The sequence below is a fragment of the Trachemys scripta genome, chromosome 2 (genome assembly GCF_013100865.1).
Source record: "Trachemys scripta elegans isolate TJP31775 chromosome 2, CAS_Tse_1.0, whole genome shotgun sequence".
NCBI classification, from domain to species: Eukaryota; Metazoa; Chordata; order Testudines; family Emydidae; genus Trachemys; species Trachemys scripta.
In genome coordinates this window covers 99,040,600-99,061,644 of record NC_048299.1, presented here as the reverse complement: position 1 = coordinate 99,061,644, position 21,045 = coordinate 99,040,600, and the positions used below count along the sequence as shown (strand labels likewise).

Here is a 21,045-nt window from a genome sequence, read left to right as displayed (position 1 = left end):
GAGGGGCGCAAGGTGGAATTTTTGCCTAGGGCATGAAACTTCCTTGTACCGGCCCTGGCTAACCAGGCTTGCCAGGCTCCACAGGACAGTGCTCAACAGAATGCTAGGAAGAGCTTCTGCCTTTCTGCTTTGGGCCCCGCTCTGGAGTAGGTCATGTGCGTAATGTTACATACATCTGTGTTAGCAAGGCTGGAGCCTTCGTGTCGTAGGAGTGAAGCGAGCCTTTGAGCCTTCTTTACCTCCCCTCCCTCCAGCTCAGTCAGGCAAACAGGACTCCTTCCAGGGTTTAGAGAGTGCTTCAGGATCCACAGGGATGGAAGATCTTAGATGGATTGGAGAGAATCAATATCTTGCACTTCTGTAGTACTTCTCATGTGAGGATTTCAAAACGCTGTACAAACATTCATTAATTAAACTTCACAGCCCTCACGCTGTGATAGGTATGTGAGTGTTATGTCAGCTTCAAAAGAGGGGGAAACAGGAGCAGATAGGTTAAGGCCAGAATGGGGGGCCTAAAATTAGGCACCCAAGTGGCCCAATTTTCAGAGGTGCTGAGGATCTGCTGCTGCTGCTGAAGTCAACAATTCTCATCTCCGAAAATTTAGATCACTTATTTAGTTGCCCATATATGGATATATGGATGATCTCTATCTATCCAAATTTGAAAATTCTGGCCATAGTAACTTGCCTCTAGTATGCGAGGGAGTCAATGGCAGTGCTAAGAATTGTGAAATACTGACTGCAAAGACACTTGTGCCTTGCTTCCTCCCTATTACAAAGCAATGTGGTCCACAAGCTGCCTTGATATAAGATGGTTAGAATTATGAGAGGTGTCTGGAATGCATTCTGGTTTCTCATGGCTCAGCTCTTGTGCAGTAGGATAATACAGCTAACCACCCACAAAGATTCAACAAGTATTTAAATGCTCATCTTTAAGTTTTCATAACTCATATTTCAATTCTTAGAACACTTTTTTCCAAAGCTACATTTTCAGAGGTTATTGTGAACAGTGAATCGCACGAGCTGCTAGATTATTACACACAATAGTTTTTATTTTACCATATTATCTACTCCTTTTTTTAAATAACTCCTAAATACAGACAAGTGAAGTTGCAAGCAGAAAAACAGTCTGTATTAGCAACTGGAATGAATGTAAGTCTTAGGAGGTTGACCCCAATCTATCTTCAGTGACAACTGAACAAAGCATTACAAACTCACTTCCATATGGTGCTTACTATTTGCACTCAGCCGGATAGCTAAACACTGAGACCTGATCACTCGGCATTGCAGGAAAACTTCAGTGAGAGTTCTGAGGGCACAAGGAATGCAGGATTGGACTCCCTGATGTTAAGCTTGCCATATGACCAAAGAAAAAATAGATTGCATAAGGAATGCATTATGTGTGGGGGAGGCTATGTAGATCTATCTCTCTATCTATCTTATTCTGACCTGTTACAAAGCATAAATATGCACTGGCTCCTTCAGTGGAATTACTCCAAATTTACACATTATAACAGGTAAAACTCTGGCCCATTTTCTATATCTACATTTTTTGGATCTGTCTTATATATCCATATCTATCATATATTCAGCCTTGCAAAATTGTAAATGCCCTTTTACTTGGGTTGAGTAACATTTATTGCTAGGAGAGTAGAATATCTTTAGTTTCTCTATGATCAATCACCATGATAAATGGCAAGCAAGAATGTTTTCTGGCTGGACTGGGGAATTTCATGGAAAACTTTACAAGGGTGTGTGTGTGTGTGTGTGTGTGTGTGTGTATAATATAAATAACACACACATAATAGTTCTAACTTGTGAAACTATCAGAAATATATTAAACTGGCCATTGTGGAGAAATCTTTTAAATAGCAAACTTATTTGCAAAGGATTTTCAAAATCTATCTGGACAAACCAAATTTTGGTCAATTCTTACAAATGAGGCATTAACGTACACAATTGTCTCTTCCACCTGATCAAAAGGCTTACCTGTCAAGCTTTTATTTTATTTATTTATTTTTGCACTAAAGCTCCAACCCAGTAAAGCACTTTATGTAGAGGGCTGGTGAGAGAAACATCAATGGAACTATATTATGTTGGAATATGTGGTTCCATTACAATCAAAACACATGAAATCAAGTCAATTTAGTTGGAATTTTGTTTTGAAAAACGGGGACTACAAATAATGTTGAAATGTTCTGTTTTGACATTTTCTAATGAAATATTTTGATTTTTCATTTTAAAAAACTGTTGGTTTTTGTTTTTTAATTTGGCACTATCTTAGAATGCAAAATAGAAAAAGGTGGCATTGAAATGAAACATTTTGATTTCAGAACAAAATGTTTTGAATGACCTGAAACAATTTTTTTCCCCATAATTTTCCTTCACTAAGAATTTCAGAACTTTTGGTTTTCCACATCGATTTGGAATGAAGCCAAATTGTGAAATCTCAAAATCTTTCATGAAACAGAACTTCTATCATAGTGCCTAACTTTAAGTATATGAATAGTTAATTCCAATAGGGCCACTCATATGCTTATAGTTAAGCATGCATCTAAGTGCTTCGCTAGCTCAAAGACTTAGTGCGTAGAATTAAGATTTACTAAATATCAATCTTCTGTTTACAAAAATCCTGAAACTGTGACATGATAGACGGGATCAAGTAGTTCAGGATCATGTTGGAGGTGTTCTTGTGGCAATGGCAATTAAATGCACTGGGCTGCAATCCCACACTCGGGTCTGCACTAGCAGATTCAGTTGCAGGATGAGGGCCATGGAGTGTGTTCTGGGTATGTTTCAAGGTCTGGGAGGGGGAAACCTTGGAAAATGAGACAGAGTATGACTATCATTCTCCCCATTTCTGCAAAACTTGGTCATGTACATACTGCTGCAAATGAAGTGTAAACAAACTAACAAAAAATTAAATTACATGGATTGTTTTTGGGCCCAGCTTTTCTGATCTTACTCTAGTATGCTGGATCTCCTGTGTTACCAGAGAATCAGCTGGTGGACTGTTTTGGGGGTCTGAAAGGGATTTTCCTCACTATGGAAAAACTGGCAAACTACTGCGTGGGCTTTCTCATCTGGCACTTAACATCCAGGAGGTCTGTTTTGGAGGGAATTTAAGTCACTTTGATGGGTTCTAGTAGGGTTGGTAGATTAGGAAGGTCCAACTGAGAACCCTAAACCCAGGGAGTTGCTTGGGCATTGGTTCTGAGTGTTGGTTTCAGTGTAACTGCACCTCTGACTCCACCCTCCATGGTCTGCTCTAGGTCCCAGACCTCTAGGCATCACATTTCTGTAGGCAGACACCCATGTCCCAGTGCCTGCTGATCAGGATTTTAGGCTGCAGTCCCCTTGATCTGACTGTGATTCTTCTTTCTTCTCCCGCATGTCTGACAAATGTCCAGTCCTGTGCTCTTTAGTTTCCCTCCAAGGACAATGACAGTGTTTTTACCAGTGACTAGACAGCCTTCCTAAACAGAGTACCTTTATTCAGGGATAAAAAAGCGGACAGAGAAAATATATAAAAACAATAAAAGGATCTGCATGTGTAGTAAATGTATCAGAAGTCACCCATCAATTCTATGGGGACCCTGGCAGGTTCCAGTCTTTCCAAGCCTTCAACAGGGTGGCCCCTCCTTGGACAAAAGTCACGTCTGTTTGTTGATTCAAAATGAAGGGCCCCAAATCTGTTTAAACCCAGACTTTATATACTTTTTTCTCCCAGTCTCCTGAAAATAGATTAAACCAATCCCTCTCCTATCCACTCCCCAGGTGTTTTGGCTTCAAAGGCTGGTATTTGCATAGCTAACCTTGGGATTTTGCATTAATCATCCCCTAGTGATCCAGGAGCACACACATACACATCACCTATATTGGTACAAACGGCAATGACTATTCTGTGACTCCGACCATCTGGCCTATCTAAATATAATGGCTTTTTGTGGTTTTCATGATTTTAGCGTAGAATACAGTAATCTCAGGATAGGCCTGTGTTCATCATGTCTGCCGCACTAAGCATGGCAGGTGAGGAGGTGTGCCTCTGGATCTGTTGGAGATATAGCGTGTACTTGATGCAGTTCACCTCCCTCCCGACACTTACCTCTTCTGCAGAATAAGGAAGACCCTGGCACCCATCTGTCTCAAGCACGCCAGGTTGCTCCTCCAAAACCTTCTACTGTATTTCTCCCTGCACCTCCTGCTCTATGCACACCATAGCCATGGCCCCACAAAGTCATCTCCTCCTGGCTTTGGCCAAGGTGGCTTTCTACCACACCAGGAGGTGGATACTGGATGGGGAGGTGCTCTGCGACTGTGGGGTCTATTTTCACTCCTCATCAAATCATGTGACCCTCACTCCCATTCCTGTTTTATCATTTGTTATCCCCCATATTTACTTGGGATCTGGGTTCGGTAACTCCTCCCCTTAAGGCTGGGAGGACAGGCCTTCAGATATGGGTAGGCTTGCACCCGCCCATCCCCAAATTCTCAATAGGTGGTACAGATATGGCTCCGTTCATCTCAACTCTCCTTCCTCTGGTGAGGAGGGGAGAGGGGGTCAGACTTGGCCACTAGTCAGGATCACTTTTCAGCCTTGAAGGTGCAGCCAGGGCATAGTCTTCACTCTTAGGCTCTTCAATGTCATGTACTCATCACCCATAGCTCCCCCGTGTGTGAGGGTACTATGCAGAAGGAAGCCTCATTTCCAGTGCCTCCTACTGGCTTGCTGCCTGTTGTGGGATTTGTCCCTCCGGCCCTACAGTTCCTTTCTGCAAAAAATTTCTTCCTGTTCCTACCCAGCTAGGCTTCATTATCAGTTATTATAATTATTAATTAATTATTAATTATCCGCAGCCTGGTACGTTAATTGGCCTCACAGGCCTACACTAGCCCATTCAGGAACACACCCCATCACAGGCTTAAAGTACTTCAAGGGCCTTGGTTCAGACTGCATCGAAACAGTCTTGGGTGGTTTACCTCAGTTAGGTATTAATTGTTTAATTAAGTTGCAGCCTCCAGATGTAATCAAATTATGACATTTGCCTCTGATTGCTTCCAAGATCATATCAAGCATCCAGTCACATGAATCCTAATCCTGCACACATGTGACTTCGCTAACATTAGTAATCTCACTTGAAGGCTACTCCTGAGACCATCTTTGTATATAGCATGAGTGTTTGTAGATTAGGGGCCCATATTGTAACATGTATAAGAATACTTGGGACTTGTTTCTTGAGTCCATGTGTAGCAACTTATCTTTGCAGTGTTTTGTCTCTTCTCTCCACTTTCTAAGGCTGTATGTATTCCCTAAGATTTGGTAACCATATTGGTGGTTTACTTTACATGGTATGAGGATCCCTGAATTTTTGTCATTCACAGAATAACGGGGCCCATAAAGACTACACCCTTGAAAGCCCAATAAAGTGCCTTCATTGAAAAGTAGGGTGAGTGGTCCTCCACAGGGTTCGGCAATGATTTAAAGCAGGAAATGCTTCTGAAAAGGAGATGTTTTCAATCATCTTTTTAGCAGTGGGAGGGATGGGGAAAGGTATCAGAAAGAGGTTGTATGTGGTGGTATTTCTTCTGTGGAGTTTATTGGATTCTCTGAGTGTGCAGCTCCCATAAACTGTTTCTCATTCGCCACTGCAGACCAATTATTTGCACATCTCTTTTCTAAAGGCAAGCTACAGAAACCCGCCAAGTTTGGTGGTGAGTACTGCAGACCTGGCAAGGATGAAAACTGAGTCACCTGCAAGTATTTGGAATTCTGAGAGCACAGTGGGGCTGCTTAACAGTTCAAAATCTCTAGCTCCTGTCAAATGAAAATGTTATAGCAGCTGGGGACCATTTCCTGGTATTTCATTGCTGGTTTTTTTCAGTGGGGGAGAGACACCTGGAAAATATTAAATGGATCCCTGAGGGCATATTGGAAAAAAAATCAGCAGTTTGCAGACAATAGTCAGCTATTGTGTGGCTGTATATTTTTATTGGAAATCCACCACAGTTATGTAATGTTTTCTTTCTTTCTTTGGATTTAAGGTATTTCAAGAGGCGTGTTTTCTGATGAATCCTTTCATACTTATAACACAGTAAATTTTAGGTGTTTGTTCTTACTCTTTGTGAGTAGCTAAAATGATTTTAAATCAAACAAACTAGTAAAGATCTAGGTTTACATATGCAGTTTGTTTTGCCCTTTCATGACTGAGTCCCACTTTAAGGTTGCCACAAATACAGGGTATGATTGTGAGTTTAGGTATTTTGATGGCGTTTGTGTGTGTGTGTCGTGGGGTATGAGATGTACTCAGACAAAGCAGTAATGAGGGCATAATTAGAAGTGGGGAGCAGTGAGTTTGAATTTTAGGAGAGCCCCTTTCCCTTCTAACCTTTCCATACACATTCACAGGGATTATAAAACATGTGTTTCTCCATGTCTGTTCATTTTGTTTTCCAGATGCAGCAAGGCTGCCAAATTGGCCACATCTGGCTGTCCTTTCACGACCTCCCACATTTTCAGCCATGAGGAAGAGAATAGCACCCTTTTGTACAGCTCAGGGGACTGTCTTTAGATAAATAGCAGTTTGGGGACACTATGGCTAGAACTGGGCAAATAACAGATTTTTGGTTCTCTGGCAATTGCAAAAAAAAATAGGTGTTTGGGGTTTTTTTTCTGACTGAAATAATTTTGCAAAATCAGCACAAGTTCACATGTTATCCATGTTGCCAAATCTGCACTTTTCACCAAGCAATAAGTTTTGATTTAAAAATTTCACATAATTGTAACTGTGACTGTTTATCTTGCTAAAATAAAGAGAAGTCAGCCCCTTTGGAAAAAATTCAGGGCTGATAGTTAAGGCTTGTTGTTTGGTGCCGGGGGAGAGATTAAGAGAGGTGGTGGAGGGAGAGAAAAATCTGTCTGTGTTGAGGTTCCTCTTGAAGTTTAAAGCTTGTCTAACTCCACCTTCAAGCTAACCTGAAGAGATTGAGTTATTTCCTTTCCTTGGCTTCAGTTTGTAAACCAAATGCTGTAGGATTGCTATGATCCTGGCTAGGTGCAGTACTTAGCTCTGGGTTGGGATGGTTGCTTTAGCTCTCCACTTCTAGATGGAGATCAGCATGGTTTTGATATGAACTTCCATGATGAGAAGAACGATCTGTGCTACTCCAGATATGAGTGGGAGAAGGGAGGTACATAATGAGTATTTGGGATGATTTCCTGTCGTCTTCTTCATAAACAAAGAACGAAAAGGGGAGGAATCAGTCGTATTTAGCATCCTATCCCGTGCTTTCTTTGTGTATATAGAACCCTCCCAAGTAATATGTGTGAATGTATTGCTTGCTTGGGTGCCTGTGGAAAGGCAGGCTTAGAAAAAAAAATAGGCCCAAATAAATGAGGAGTAAAAGTGTAATGACATCAGTGGAGGTACTCTAGTATAAAATTAGTGCAAGTGAGATTGGAATCAGACTTGCTGTACTGAGGTTGGAATACACTTGGAGAAGATTGTGTGTAACAAACATTGTTGACAGAAAATGGATATAATTTACCGGGCTTCTGGAAAAGTATTAACACCAGTACTGACCCTACACAGATGGTCAATAAATATGATACATTTATTGGAGTGATTGCAGAAAATTTGTTGCTGGTTTATCTCCAACTGAAGTTAGTGGGAACAGATAGGGCTCAGTATATCCAAGCCAGTGTTTAGCACCTTGAAGGATAGAGCTGTTGGTGTTTTCATTTGGATTGCTACATATTTCAGTGGGGCTGAGGTGTGGGTTAACTAATGTTTGTACTGTCTGTTGAAAAATGTAACTGTTCTACAAGTGTTGAGTATTGCTGGTATTTCTGTCTAGTTAGTAGCTCTAACCATTACAAACAGTAATGCCCCATGCAAAACACTTTTGACTGAGCTTTGTTTGCTCGTAATAAATCATAGTTTGATTTCTCACATTTAAGGTTCATTTTCTTCTGTGCCCTGCCAGAATGAATGACGTGCCATTTTTTTCCTCAAAAGGAGTAATTTCCCTCATGTTCAAAGAATTTGTAAAATTAAAAACAGTCTCAAATGTTTATTGCTATGGTTAGTTGGTGTCTTTTGGCAACAGGACAGTAGAATAACAAGACTGCTTGATGCTGAGGGGAGTTCTGTAGATGAGGAACAGAAGGCTGAGAGTGGCACAACCCTGAGAAAATGTGAGGAATTTAGGACTTGTTCCTGCTCCCAGTGAAGGCAATGGCAAAAATCCCATTGGCTTCAATGAGAGCAGTATGAAGCCATAAAAGAATTCTGAATTGCTGCCATGCCATCCATTTTTCTCTCTAGATGCTCCAGCACAGAAGCAGGGCTATTAAATACATTTCATTCTTGTGATGCTTGGTAAGAATAAGGGTACCGCAAAGGAAAAGTTTATTTTGTTAAATAATCTCTCCCCCGCCAAATGATTTACTATAATTTTATTAACGACTCCAGTCCAGTGCATTTCCTGGAGAGCTAATGGCAGGCTCAGTGCTAATGACCCTCCGCTTTGCCTCAGGCCATTAGCTCTCTCAGCTGGTCATTATTCTCCAGGAAGTGACCTGGGCCTCGACCACAATTACTTAGTTAATTTGAATTCATTGCGCATTAGAGCTTTGGTGGTTGTTTCTTTTCACACTATCCCTATAGTGTTTGACCCCCCCCCCCACCCTCATTCTGTTTTTGGGAAGGACAAAGTTGGAACCCTTCCTAAACTGTATCAGCATTGGAGGAATATTGAATAGTTAAGTAAATGCATGAAAGCAAGAAACTCTGAACAGATTTCTTAAAGAAGAAGCAACTCATCAGCAACATTGTCCAGCTGGCATATAAATATAAGTACATTTCACTACTAATATTTCCTTTAAAATTTACACTCCTGGCTACCTAGTTATAAGACCACGAGCCTGACCCTGTACCATGCTGAGCAACCTGAACTCCTGCTTTACAGGAGTTGAGGGCCTGTAGCATCTTACAAGAGAGGCTCAGCACCTTGTAGGAGTGGGACCTAAATCTAGATCTCCTGCATTCTGTGTGGTTTGCTTTTTACGTAATAATCTGTGTCTGTTTGGGCCCAGATGCCATAATTGTCCACTGAGCTGCACACACGGGCCAGAGAGGGCAGAACTCATGTTTGTCGGCTCCCGAAACAACCTTTGTTGTTATCTCTGTTAGCTTCAGTTGTAGGAAGGCTTAAATGGCCTCTTTTTAGAGTATATGTTGGAAGGTGAGTTCCTCACAAACATTTGGGGAGTTTCCATCTAGTAAAGGGCAATTGTAGTATGTGGGCATGTCAGTCAGTACTTCGTAGCTATAGCTACGTGTAAGCAAGTGAAACCCATGCTTACACCTGGTTGCTCTCTGTCTCACTTTAATGGCTGGACTACGTAGAGGTTTATAAATCTGATAATGGCTTTGAGCTAATATGAATGGCTCTTTTAGCACAGACAACAGAAGCTCATAGTTTTAGATCTGTGGGTACCAGGTTTAATCCTTGCTGTAGACAGGGATGTGACACTATGTTCAGGTGATGTCTGAATCTTGGGCATGGTTCACTGAGGTTTGCTAACCATTTGGCAAAACTAAGCCATCTTTGGATGGTGGCTGGGCCAATTTGTAGTGTTGCCAAAGTGGTAAAAAAAATGGAAGTGAAAACTTAATTGAAATAAGATCGTAGAAATGACTTCAGAGGGGGTCAGCACTACTTTAACTGCACTATAAACCCCATATCATTAGTTACTGGGTAGGGAATTTAAATATTAATTGCTACATTGTCAAACTAATTTTACTGGGTTTGATTCTTCTCTCACACAAGCTTCCCCCCACCCTTGTTCTTCTAACACATTAGGGCAGAGGTGGGCAAACTACAGCCTGCGGGACCCTCCTGCCTGGCCCCTGAGCTCTTGGCCCGGGAGGCTAGTCCCTGGCCACTCCCCTGCTGCTCCCCCTACCCCATAGCCTCAGCTCATTGCACCACCAGCGCAATGTTCTGGGCAGCAGGGCTGAAGAGCTCGGCCTGACCCAGTGCTCTGAGCTCTGTAGTGGCGTGGCTGGCTCCAGCCAGGCGGTGCGGCTGCAGCACCGCCAGCCACCAGCGCTCCTGGCAGTGCGGTAAGGGAGAAGGAGGGGTTGGATAGAGGGCAGGGGAGTTTGGGGTGGTGGTCAGAGGGCGGGGGTGTGGATAGGGGTTGGGGTGGTCAGAGGACGAGGAACAGGGGGGTTGAATGGGGACGGGGTGCCGGTGGGAAGTCGGGGGGGGGGGAGGGGGATGGGGCAGTGGGGGGCAGTCAGGGGCAGGGGTTCCGGGGGCAGTCAGGGGACAGGGAGAAGGGGTGGTTGGATAGGGTGGGATCCCAGGGGAGCAGTCAGGAATGAGAGGAGGGGTTAGATGGGACAGTGGGGAGCAGTCAGGGGTGGGGGTTCCAGGGACAGGGAGTGTGTGTGGGGGGGTGGATGGGGTAGGGGTCTGCGGGGGGCTGTCAGGGAACAGGAGGGGGTTGGATGGGGCAAGAGTCTTGGGAGGGGGGCCGTCAGGGGGCGAGAAGTGGGGGGGGGGAGCAGGAGCTGGGCCATGCCTGGCTGTTTGAGGAGGTACAGCCTCCCCTAACCAGACCTCCATACAATTTCCGAAACCCTTCTTCATTTTTGGTAAATGAGACTGGATGTTCTTTGTCAGCCTGGAGAATCCCAGCCGAATTGACTCAACAGTTAGTTGAGGGGGTTGACTTGGAGTATCAATAAAAGTGACCTCCACATATATATTCCTATAATCGCATTTCAATCAATTTGAGGATAAGGTTAACTAAAGATTTTTGGGCCCAAAGAAGTTTCACAAGAAACTTGGTTAATTTCATTACTATGGTACCATACAGCCAAGCGCCCTGTGATCTGGGTCTTCCCATGGCTCAGTATTCATGTCACACTCCCCGTCAGTACCCAGGCTGGGCCAGGGAAGCTAATGATCCAACCAGCAGACCAAATTCAGTGATGAGTCCTAGTCATGTGCCACCTGAGGGGTGTTTCACATATGCTAAGAAAGAAGCGCTTACACAGTAATAACTTTTTTTCCATATTCTTACATTTGAATAATACTTTTACTAAAAAAAAAAATTCCAAAACCAAACAGAAAAACAACCCACCCTTTTTGAACTTGCCTCCTTCAATCTATTCCTTGTCTGGTACTAATCCCCTTTGGGGATTCAGTCTGTGTGACCAGAACATGCAAGTTACAACAAAGGAGACTTTGAGCACCTATTTTCACTGCATAAGTCATTCACTGCAAGAAACTGCCCCAGTGTACTTTGCAGCCCCCGCCTTGACAAACAGTCAACACGTAAATGAGTTCCGACATCTGGTGGAAAGTCCAAATTACTGTTAGAAGGTTTCAGAGGGGCCCAAGTGCCCAACACATATGGTCATATTTATTTCTGTGGGGATGCTGGACTCAATTAAGCAAAACACATGACATTCAGAGAATGTCTAGGCAATTATATTATGCCTGGAGTCATTTTATGAGGTGTGAGGCTGAGTGACTTTAGCTACCTTACAGAAGCATACAGTGCCTAAGACAATGGAGCTCAGAACTCAGGGCTTCTAGGCACTATTGCAAGCCAAATAAATAGTAATCGTGATACAAAGCTGTTGAATAGGATTTTTTTTTAATGAATAAATGAAAGAAAAGTTATTTTGAGTTGGACCCTTAAATGAAAAATTTCAGTTCAATTCAAATGTTTATAAATGATTAATTTATAACCTTTTCTGACAGAGGGTGTTGTGGGAAGGGACAAAACTGATGGCCTGTTTTAAGAAGGTGTTGTTTTGACATAGAGTCAAACGTTATTAGTTTTGGAAATATATCACAAAGTCCCACCACCATTTAGTTACAATCATCTTTATGGTATCGGAATGTCTTAAAACTTGAATTAAACTTCACAACCCTCCGGAGAGGTGGGGAAGTATTGTATTGTATGTTATCCTTATATTACAGAGGAAGAAGCTGAGATACAGAAAGACTACAGACCAGATTTTCAAAATAACTTAATCAAGTTTGAGTGCTCAGCTTTGGACACCTATGTCCGGATTGATTTCAGTGGCAGCTGCTAACACTCAGTGCCTCTGAAAATATGCTTTGTTTTCTAAATCTGGGGATCCACAAAATTAAGACCTCCAAAATTACATTCCCTTTTGAAAATTTGATTGGCACATGATCATGCTTGTCTTTGGCAGAAATGTAAATCAAACCCCTTTCTCTGGGCTCCCAGTACTTTGCCTGAACCACATAACTATCCTTCCTCCCCATTAGCAGCTAGCATCATTTTGCAGGCAGGAAAAGTAAGTTATGTTAAAAGCCAAGGGGAATTAATTAATGTACACAGGCAGAAAGACTACACAAAGAAGCAGGAAATTCCTCCAGATTCTCCCTTTCTAAAATTGTGCTTTCAAGGTCCTTCTTAGTGTCGACTTTAAATAACCATTATTTGCTCTCGAGCTACTTTGGTATTATCAGCTTGCCTTAGTGACAGATTGCTGGATAGCTCTCTTTTCTTCTTTCCAAAAGGAGCATACCCTTCAAAACAGACTGTTTTCCAAGTTATTAGTTTCCTTGTTGTTGTATCCATACCATTCAGTGATCCAAAAACCCTCCCACCAGGATAGGAAAGGCTAAGTTTCCCCAGCTGGAGACACAGCTTTAGACACTAGCACTCTTATTTGTTGTCCCAGCCTCAGAGGGGGCACAATGTGGCCAGCATGGGATTCTGATAAGAAAAGAGAAAAGGCAGAAAGACAAGGACTTTGAGAACAGCAGAACCGGTGACGGCAAAAGGGCTTCAGCTTGCCTCCACTCCAAGAAGCAAAAGGTCAAGTACACGCAGTTTTTGGCTCACATTTGGATGTTGACTCTCAGGAAAGGGTCGCAGGTTCAAAGAAAAATTGGGGCTGCTTCTTTAGAAAGAGCAGAGAAGTGGAGTTGATGGGTCCCATTCACTGAACTGGATTAAAGAGGCTGAGGCTGCGGGTATATCAGGTGCCAACAGTGCCTGATGGGCTGTAGAGTAAGTCTGGCTTGCCTGGGGAATGAATTTTGCACAGTACCACTGGATCATCATCGTCATTTGATACAAGACGAGGCTGAGATCATGATTCAGGTATGTAAAATCTGTATATAAATCCGAATAATTAATATAGCCGAGGCTGGGGTTTGAGGGGAGAGAACAGGAGAGTGCCAGATTACTTTGTGTTCCCAGCACTGTTTAAAGCCACAATTGTCCTTTATTTCCAACTCAGAGATCTATAGTCTGCACATGATTTATTATTATGTGGTTCTGTACAACAAGGTTGGGTGTGTGCCGCAAATGTGTTTAATTAAAGAAAACAAACAGAGAAGTTCTGCCAAAGTCTGAGGTGCTGAAATCTATCCCGTTCCCTGCATTATGTCTGTACATAAAAAAAATCCATTTTAGTTTCCAGTAGTCAGCGTCCAAACTCACAAATACGAAATCTACAAGAGAACTTCTTTAATCCACAGTAACCGCAGGAAGACACATTATGGGTTACCAAATTCTGTGGTTTAGTGAGTAAACAAAAAGGCAATTAAAAGACCCCCAGGAATATTGCATAAAGCAACTGTACTGCTATACAAAACAATACATTAATGAAGCCATTGTATCTGTGATTGTGGTAACTTGAGCATTATATGGGAGCATATCATCCATTGTAACTATATGATCACCTACAAGGCAAAAGTTGCAAGCAGCAAATACATGTATTCACTTTGGCTGTGGGCCAGTTGCCTAGTTACAGAAAACAGCTTGTCAGTTGGCTGATGTATGAACACCAGAGAATATGTGGATAACAACAGTCATTTAGTTTGTTCATAACATTTAATAAAGCAAAAGGTTTGGGCATGCTTGTGTATCCTTTGATTTCTTTTCTGTGTGCTTTGTAACTATTATCGATGAATTCTTAGCATTGTAGAATAAAGCTGACATGGCTTCTAACTGAAGATGAAAGTTTCCTTCTAACTGATTTGTGGTCTGACCCACTTCAAAGCTTGAGTGTTCCATTCAGCAGTCATAATGTTAATAAATGTATATTATTCTCCTATTTACCATAATGTGCTGGCTTGAACTATACTTGTCATACTTTTACAAGGCCTGATTCATCAATGCATCATGGTTTCACCAGTGCATCTGCCAGTTTCAGTGGAGTTGCACTGCCATAAAACTGAACCCAGTGGTACATTTGGCCCCCTGTCTCTTCAGCTATTCAACATTATTTTTTAAATGAAATATGCCTTTTAATTGCAATAGATTTGTGTGGAAACCATGGCAAGAATAACTGTAAATATAAATGGGTGGATCATTTTGGATTACATGACTTCACTTCAAACCTTTTTTGTGGGAAAAGTTTGTTTAGCTTTTTTTTAAATCATTTTTGTGCTCCCCTTGACTTTCTGGATCTGGACAGGACTGGAAGGGAAAGCACCAATATTTCAGGGGACAGGGTTATTTCTCAGTAGTTCAGGCACAATTAGGTGCTGAAAATACCAGGAGTCTCAGTAGAAATCTTGTTCCTAGGAGAGTTTCAGCCCAACTTTGCAGATTCTAGAGGTTCAGAGAAGCATCCATATTTTTGGTTTGCTAACCACACTAACACTCTGAACCTTTGAGGATTGCAGAGCAGCAGATCTTCTCCCATTGCTTCTTCATGCCTTCTTCCATGTCACTCTAGAGGGTATGTCTACACTGCAAGTGAAAGGTGTGATAATAGCATGGGTTGGCATACCTGTGCAAGCTTTATTCTACCTACCATGGATAACAATAGCAGTGTAGATATGGTGGATCGGCTGTTAACCAGGGGATATACCCAAGGTCCCTGGAGGTCTCTATGTCTCTCCTGTTAAAGCTGTGCTACAGTGTATAAAGAGTCATTGGAGCAGGGACTTGAACTTTGGCCTATCACATACTAGGTGAGTACCCTAACCACTAGGTGATAGTCTTTCTCATTTGCTTTCCTTAGCCCAGTGACCATTCATTGTCATTATGATTTGCCCCTATGAATGATAATGAATAGTTATTGGGCCAGGGAAAGAGAGCTCTTGAAGCCAGGAAGGAATTTCCCTCCAGGTGGTATAACCTTGGACAAATGACCATCATATGTAGTATGGGCTGATTCTTTCTCTCTCTCATACCATAGGAGCCTTCACCCGAAAAAATCACACTTTGATGCAGTAGGAAAAAAATGGGACTAGGAAAAATTGTGTTTAAAAAGAAATATTTTTTACACGTGAAATTATCTTAAAGGTGCTTTGTAACACAGGGGCTAAAGTATCTTCAACAGGTCAGGACAGAATTTAGATGCCATGCCTTGAGATGGTTTCATCATAGTATCATGACATTTAAATCTCTTGCATGACACAATTGCTGCACTTGGCCTTCAGAGAATCCAATCTACTCCACCTAGACAGGAGGCAGACCTGAACTCTAGCATGATCCAGTCTACTTTAATCCTTGTGGTCCTGAGCATATACTAAGTGTTTACTGTATGGTTAAAAATTTATAAATCTTTTGTTTGCACCTGCTCTGTAGTGACTTATGACTATGAGAGTTTATCAGCTAAGATTTCCAAAGATTAGATCTGGACTGAGCATGCTTCATCCCCTCAACTCCTACTTGTGCCTGGACTGGTCATGTGCCATCCCCATAAAGCTGAGCATGCTCCATTGTGGGGCTGCAAGGGCTGAGCAAGACTCCACCACACTAAAGAATCATTTAGACTTAAACAATTTATTAAGTTGTATGATAAAATGGGCTTGATTCTCTTTTCATTTAGATCAGTATAAATCAAGAGTGACTCCACTGAACTCAGTGAAATTACACAAGAGACAGGAACATCAGGGCCAATAACTCTTAAAATATTTGTTATAAAATGAGTTTAAAGGAGGGAGCAGTCTACGTAGCTCACAAAGGCTCCAACTTATACTGCTATTATGCAATGGAAAACACACGAGTCAATGTGTTAACCTCATTAGCTTTTGTTCTATCCAAAAGACTAAAAAGAATGGGTCAAAATGCAGAAAGTAAATATTTTTAAGATTCTGTATTTGTGTATTGATTTTAATCCTTCTCTTCCAACAGGATGTTGTTCAATTAAATGACTATCTGAATTGACACTGCTTCTGGCCATCATTATAAACATTTCAGTTCTGACTGTAACTAGTTAACATCACCCCACTATTTGCAGTACACTTTAGGTATTTCCTATATGACTGTACAGAAGTGCCATGGCTATTGCTGTAGCAGTATCTGATGGTGAAGTCACAATTTTAAAGTTTTTTTTATTTTTTTTTTAAAGAATGGCCCAGCATTGTACAAGACTCTACATGGTGGTTCTAAGTTAAACCTTGGCCACATTGTATGCTGGGCAAAGCCTTCTGATGTCTTTGTAGTTCAAGATGAATACCACTCATAGCGACTCAAGGGAGAAATTGCCTGATTGAAAAAAGCCTCAGAAACCTTCTAGTCTGCTCCTCACAGCTGAGCTGAAGTCAAAATTTGAGCTGCAAGGAGGTTACAAAGGTTTGTATTCTGCAGATATTGCCCTTGGCCTATGCACCTGAGGTTGACAGTTATAACAACCACAGGTCCTGGTACATGCTATTACTTGCCTGTAAAATGTCACTGGAAAAATTCTGACTGGTGTTCAGGACCATAATGTGTAGTGAAACAAAACCACGCTACGAACCACTTGCATTCCATTTAATTAATATGCCCCTCACTTGCATGTTCAGATAGAGGAGACTAATGAAACTATTTATTGTAACTTTTTAAAAGCAATTTCTTCTAAATCATTTTCCTTTAATTTATGAATAGCTTTATTTCCTTCTATTGCTCTTTTCTTGTCCATCTCACTTTCATTCCTTTTCTTCACAGTTCAAACAATATCAATATTAGCCATATACATCCTTGTCTCAGAAAATGGTGAGAAAATGAGCCAGAAGCTAAGGAAGGAAAAATGTAGAATTGGCTTTAATGAAGAATTTTTAATACTGGGTCTGATTTTGATATTTTCTAGTGTCATTTGGGAACTATTCTATTTAAGTCAGTGGAATTACACTGGTATAAAATCAGCTTAAATTAGATCAGGTTCAATATGAGATATTAGTTGGATTAAAGTAGTAGGTGCTGGTTGAAAGTTTTTTGACACAATATTTTCAACTTGAAAATGCCAGTTCATTGAAAGCAGAAATGTTTGTTTCGACTAAAATTTTCCTGGAAAAAATGTGTTACAGTAAGATCAAAATGTTCAGTTTTGACTTTTTTTAATTGAATGTTTTTCCCCATTTTGAAACAACGTTTCATTTCTTTTTTCTTCAAATTTTATATAATATAAAATAAAAAAAAAAGTCCAAATCAGAATGAAACTTTTCAATTTAATCAAACTGGAATATTCTGATTAACTCAAAATGAGATCTATCTTTCTTGAATAACATTTAATAGGAAATTTTGAATTTTTCTCTTTTTACTCTATTTGAAACAGAATTGTTTTTTAAAAAATCACAGGTATTATGTGAAGCAAAATACCTGGTTTCCACCCAGCTCTAGAAGTAATAATAATGAATATTTTCAGTACATTTCATCCAGAGATCTCCAAGTACTATATAGAGGTGGAAGAGTATTGTTATGGCAGGACTCACCTGATGGTATCGTTACATGTCTTATAGGTTCTTTTTCTGAGCATGCAGACAAAGTACAGCTCTTGAAGAAATGCTGTATTTTAGGGATTTTTGTGTGATCCAGGTTCTTTTAAGGGAGCTGCGGCAAACAGCTAGATCTCCCTCACTAGAGTCAATTCCTGGGGCAGAGCTGCTTCCTGGGAACTGGGCGTTGGTGTTTGGACTGAGTTACTTGAAAGAGGGCTTTGCCTGCATGTAGTTTGTGAGCACTTTGTTTAAGCACTGGTGTGTATAGTGTAAAGAAACAAGTTACAGTAAGAACATGCCCAGAGGCCATGTCACTGATTTTTTTTCTCCAATGGCAAACTGACGTGCATGGTCCTAACATCTGCCATCAGTCAGCAAAGGGTTGACAATATTATTCTAGTGTTACAGATGTGGAAACTGAAATGCAAAGAATAGTAGTTGGTGGTAGAAAAAGACATAGAATCCAGGTCACCTAGCCCTTAGTCCAGTGCCTTATTCATTGGGCCACATTACTTCCAAAGTAATGGATAGTCCTGCAAAATGTGGAGAAAGGGGTCAAGTCAGGGGTAGCCCATATCGTTCACTTTACTGGGCCTGTTCTTTACTGATATAATCTTGCAAGGTGCTCAGCACCCTCAGTTCTTGATGGAAGTCAATGGGAGTTGAGGACAAAATGCAGCCATAATTAAATGCATTTTAGGCACAGTTGCCAACTTTCATGCAGTAAATAAGCACCGAATTTCACAATAAGCCAAAAATCAAGCTAATCCCGTTTCAAAACAAGGCCAAAACAAGCAAATCCCTAAGAACCCCAACACTCTGTATGACTAGATCCGCCCCAGCGTGCAGTCTGGGACTGTGGTGGGCCCGCTGTGTACCTCTGACTATCTCCCTCCCTTGCTCCTGCTTGTCCCTCCCTTGCCGGGAGCCAATCAAAAAAAAAAAAAAAAAAAAACAAAAAGCCAAAAACAAGCCAACAAGCAACTCACAAGTCAATTAAAGAAAAAAAAAAAAAAAAAAAGCCCAATTTCTGCATTTTTTTTTTTTCAGGGGTTTGGCGTGTCTGAGTTCAGGAACATATTATTCAAATAAGCCTCATAGAATAACGAAAAAAATATATTCACAAATATTTATCATTATTCACCAATTTATGAGAAAATGTAAGTAGAATCTTCATAAAGATTCTTTGATCAGAGCTGGCTTTTTAATTGGGATAATTAAATGTCAATAAAATCAGTTGTGAATTTTAAGGATATAATTCCATAAATGAGCTCAGGTAATATTATAAATCATGAAAGCAGAGACTGAGTTGTTTGTGTAGCCGTCAAAAGCCACAGATAGCATTATCAACCCTGTAATGTAAAATGTGCTCGGTTTTTAATTGTATTTGACACATGGAATAGGATCTATGCTTCTTATGCTCGTACTTCCCTTCCAAGTGCTTCCTCATCCTGACTTAGCCTCTGATCCTGCTCCCATACAATTCAATGGTAAAACTCCCTCCCAACACACCCTTGTGACACACATCACCACAGTATGGGTCTTTGTCCTCCTCTAGTGGCTGTTCCACGTAAGTGGTTAATCACCTAACTACAGCTGCCAACTATGGTCCTTGTTCTTTTAGCTTAAGCAGGAGAGGCTCGGGCTTTTAGGTCTCAGTTCAGCAAACCATTTACGCATGTGTTAATGTTGAGTACAGGCTCAAGCTGATTCATATTCAGCAAATGCAGTTATGTCTTATTGACTTTAATGGGACTTGAGTATGAGTTTAAAACTCAGTACCTGCTTAAGTGCTCTGCTGAATTAGGGCCTTAGTGCAAGAGGTCCAGAGTTTAATCCCCACTGATGCCCCACAGTGAGTGGTCGTCACACAAATACCCTCCTAATTAGCTCCCATTATAACTTCCTACTACTAGAAAATGACCTGATATTTCCCTTAGCTGCATTTCTGCCTCAAATACCCTAGCTGAGCAGCATTCCAACCTGCTGTGGCATCTCTTCTCACTGGTTTGATTTAATGAATCCCATAATGCCCGTGTGTGAAATTGTACCTGTGATTTTTTTGTTTTACATGAGTTCACTTGTGTTTAAACCTTCAGCCCATGACTTGATAAATAGATACAGTTATTTTACTTTACTCTCGTGCCCTTTACACTTCTCTTTTTCTTCTTTATCCTTGCAACTGTTAGGACTTACTTCCTCCTTGTAGTCATCTTTCTTTTCCTAATGCTTCTCTGTCCCACTCAGCAATGTTTTCCTTGGTCTACATTCTCCAAAGTGACAAATGATATTGGGTGTCTAGCTTGAGACATTTTTGCAGTGGCCTTATTTTTAGGCATTTGGGTGCTTAGCACTTACTGAAAACCAAGCCCCTTTTAAGGTTTGGGTGTAAGAGACCTAAATTTTCATGAGCATTTGCACTTGCTGTGTTGAGACGTGCAGAATCAATTTCCATAGAGGCAAAACTTTCACCTGCAGGATCACAGGATCAAACCCTCATTAGAAAATCTGCAAACCCAATCGTGGCATTAGACTAGAGGTGCTGGTTTCTGTGTAAAACTCACATTTATCTAAGAAATAGATAAATACAATGCAATACCGGGTGATAACGACTTTCCAAGTTGCAGGAGGTCTGAAGTGGCAGCTTCAGGATGATGATACTCTTATTCTGCTTCATAAATACAGAAGCCCTGCAGAGAGTTGGACCTATGCTCTAGTTTTGCTTTTCACATTTAGCAAGAGGCTGTAGTTCACAACACGTTTGGTGGTCGCCGCACTACATGTAAATTTTTTTTTTAAGCCAGTTCAAAAGTATCCAAGAGATTGTGGGAGCCAGTGTGATGCTCTCCCTCTATTTATTTGAATATTTATTATCCAGGCTTGACAGTTGGTAGAGAGGAAGACTTGCTGTACAGTAAATCAGCACTACTTAATGACAAGCCTGAACCCCCACTGGCTGTAGGCTTGAACTGCCTTTATGTAATGAATTCATTTTTGTGACCTGTGACTTTCTGTAATTGATAACTTGTAGGAAAAAGCTTTCCCTGCCAAGTGAACAAAAAAAAAATTGTTAAATGGGTTTTTCGAAAGACTGCTGAGGTATAGCATCGTGTCTTGATTCCTGTCTCTTTCCTTCCTCTGCCCTGCCCCCTTTTTTAATGCAAAAAGCCAAAATAAACAGGATTAGATTTTCCCCAGTCTTTGTTAGACATTATTGTGCATTCCAGCTGTGTTTGCTCGGGTTACAGTGGTGAAAAGGAAGCATGAGCCTGCTAATGTGAAGTGTGTGAGGGATTGCACTCAGAGTTTGCAAAGGGTAGGGATTCC

The 21,045-nt window shown here is 41.1% G+C and overlaps 1 protein-coding gene across 6 annotated transcripts in view; it reads left to right on the top strand.

Moving 5' to 3' along the window:
* The window catches only part of TNS3 (tensin 3), a 423,008-nt gene that overhangs the window by 52,403 nt on the left and 349,560 nt on the right, over positions 1–21,045 (top strand). For 5 of the 6 annotated variants that reach the window (XM_034761305.1, XM_034761304.1, XM_034761301.1 and 2 more), the window contains exon 1: positions 12,694–13,162. The exons of the other annotated variant lie outside the window; for it this stretch is intronic. In XM_034761305.1, coding sequence (XP_034617196.1) covers positions 13,058–13,162 — 105 coding nt within the window. In that variant the 5' untranslated portion in view covers positions 12,694–13,057. Of the gene's footprint in view, positions 1–12,693; positions 13,163–21,045 lie in introns of those variants that run through there. 6 annotated transcript variants of the gene reach the window in all.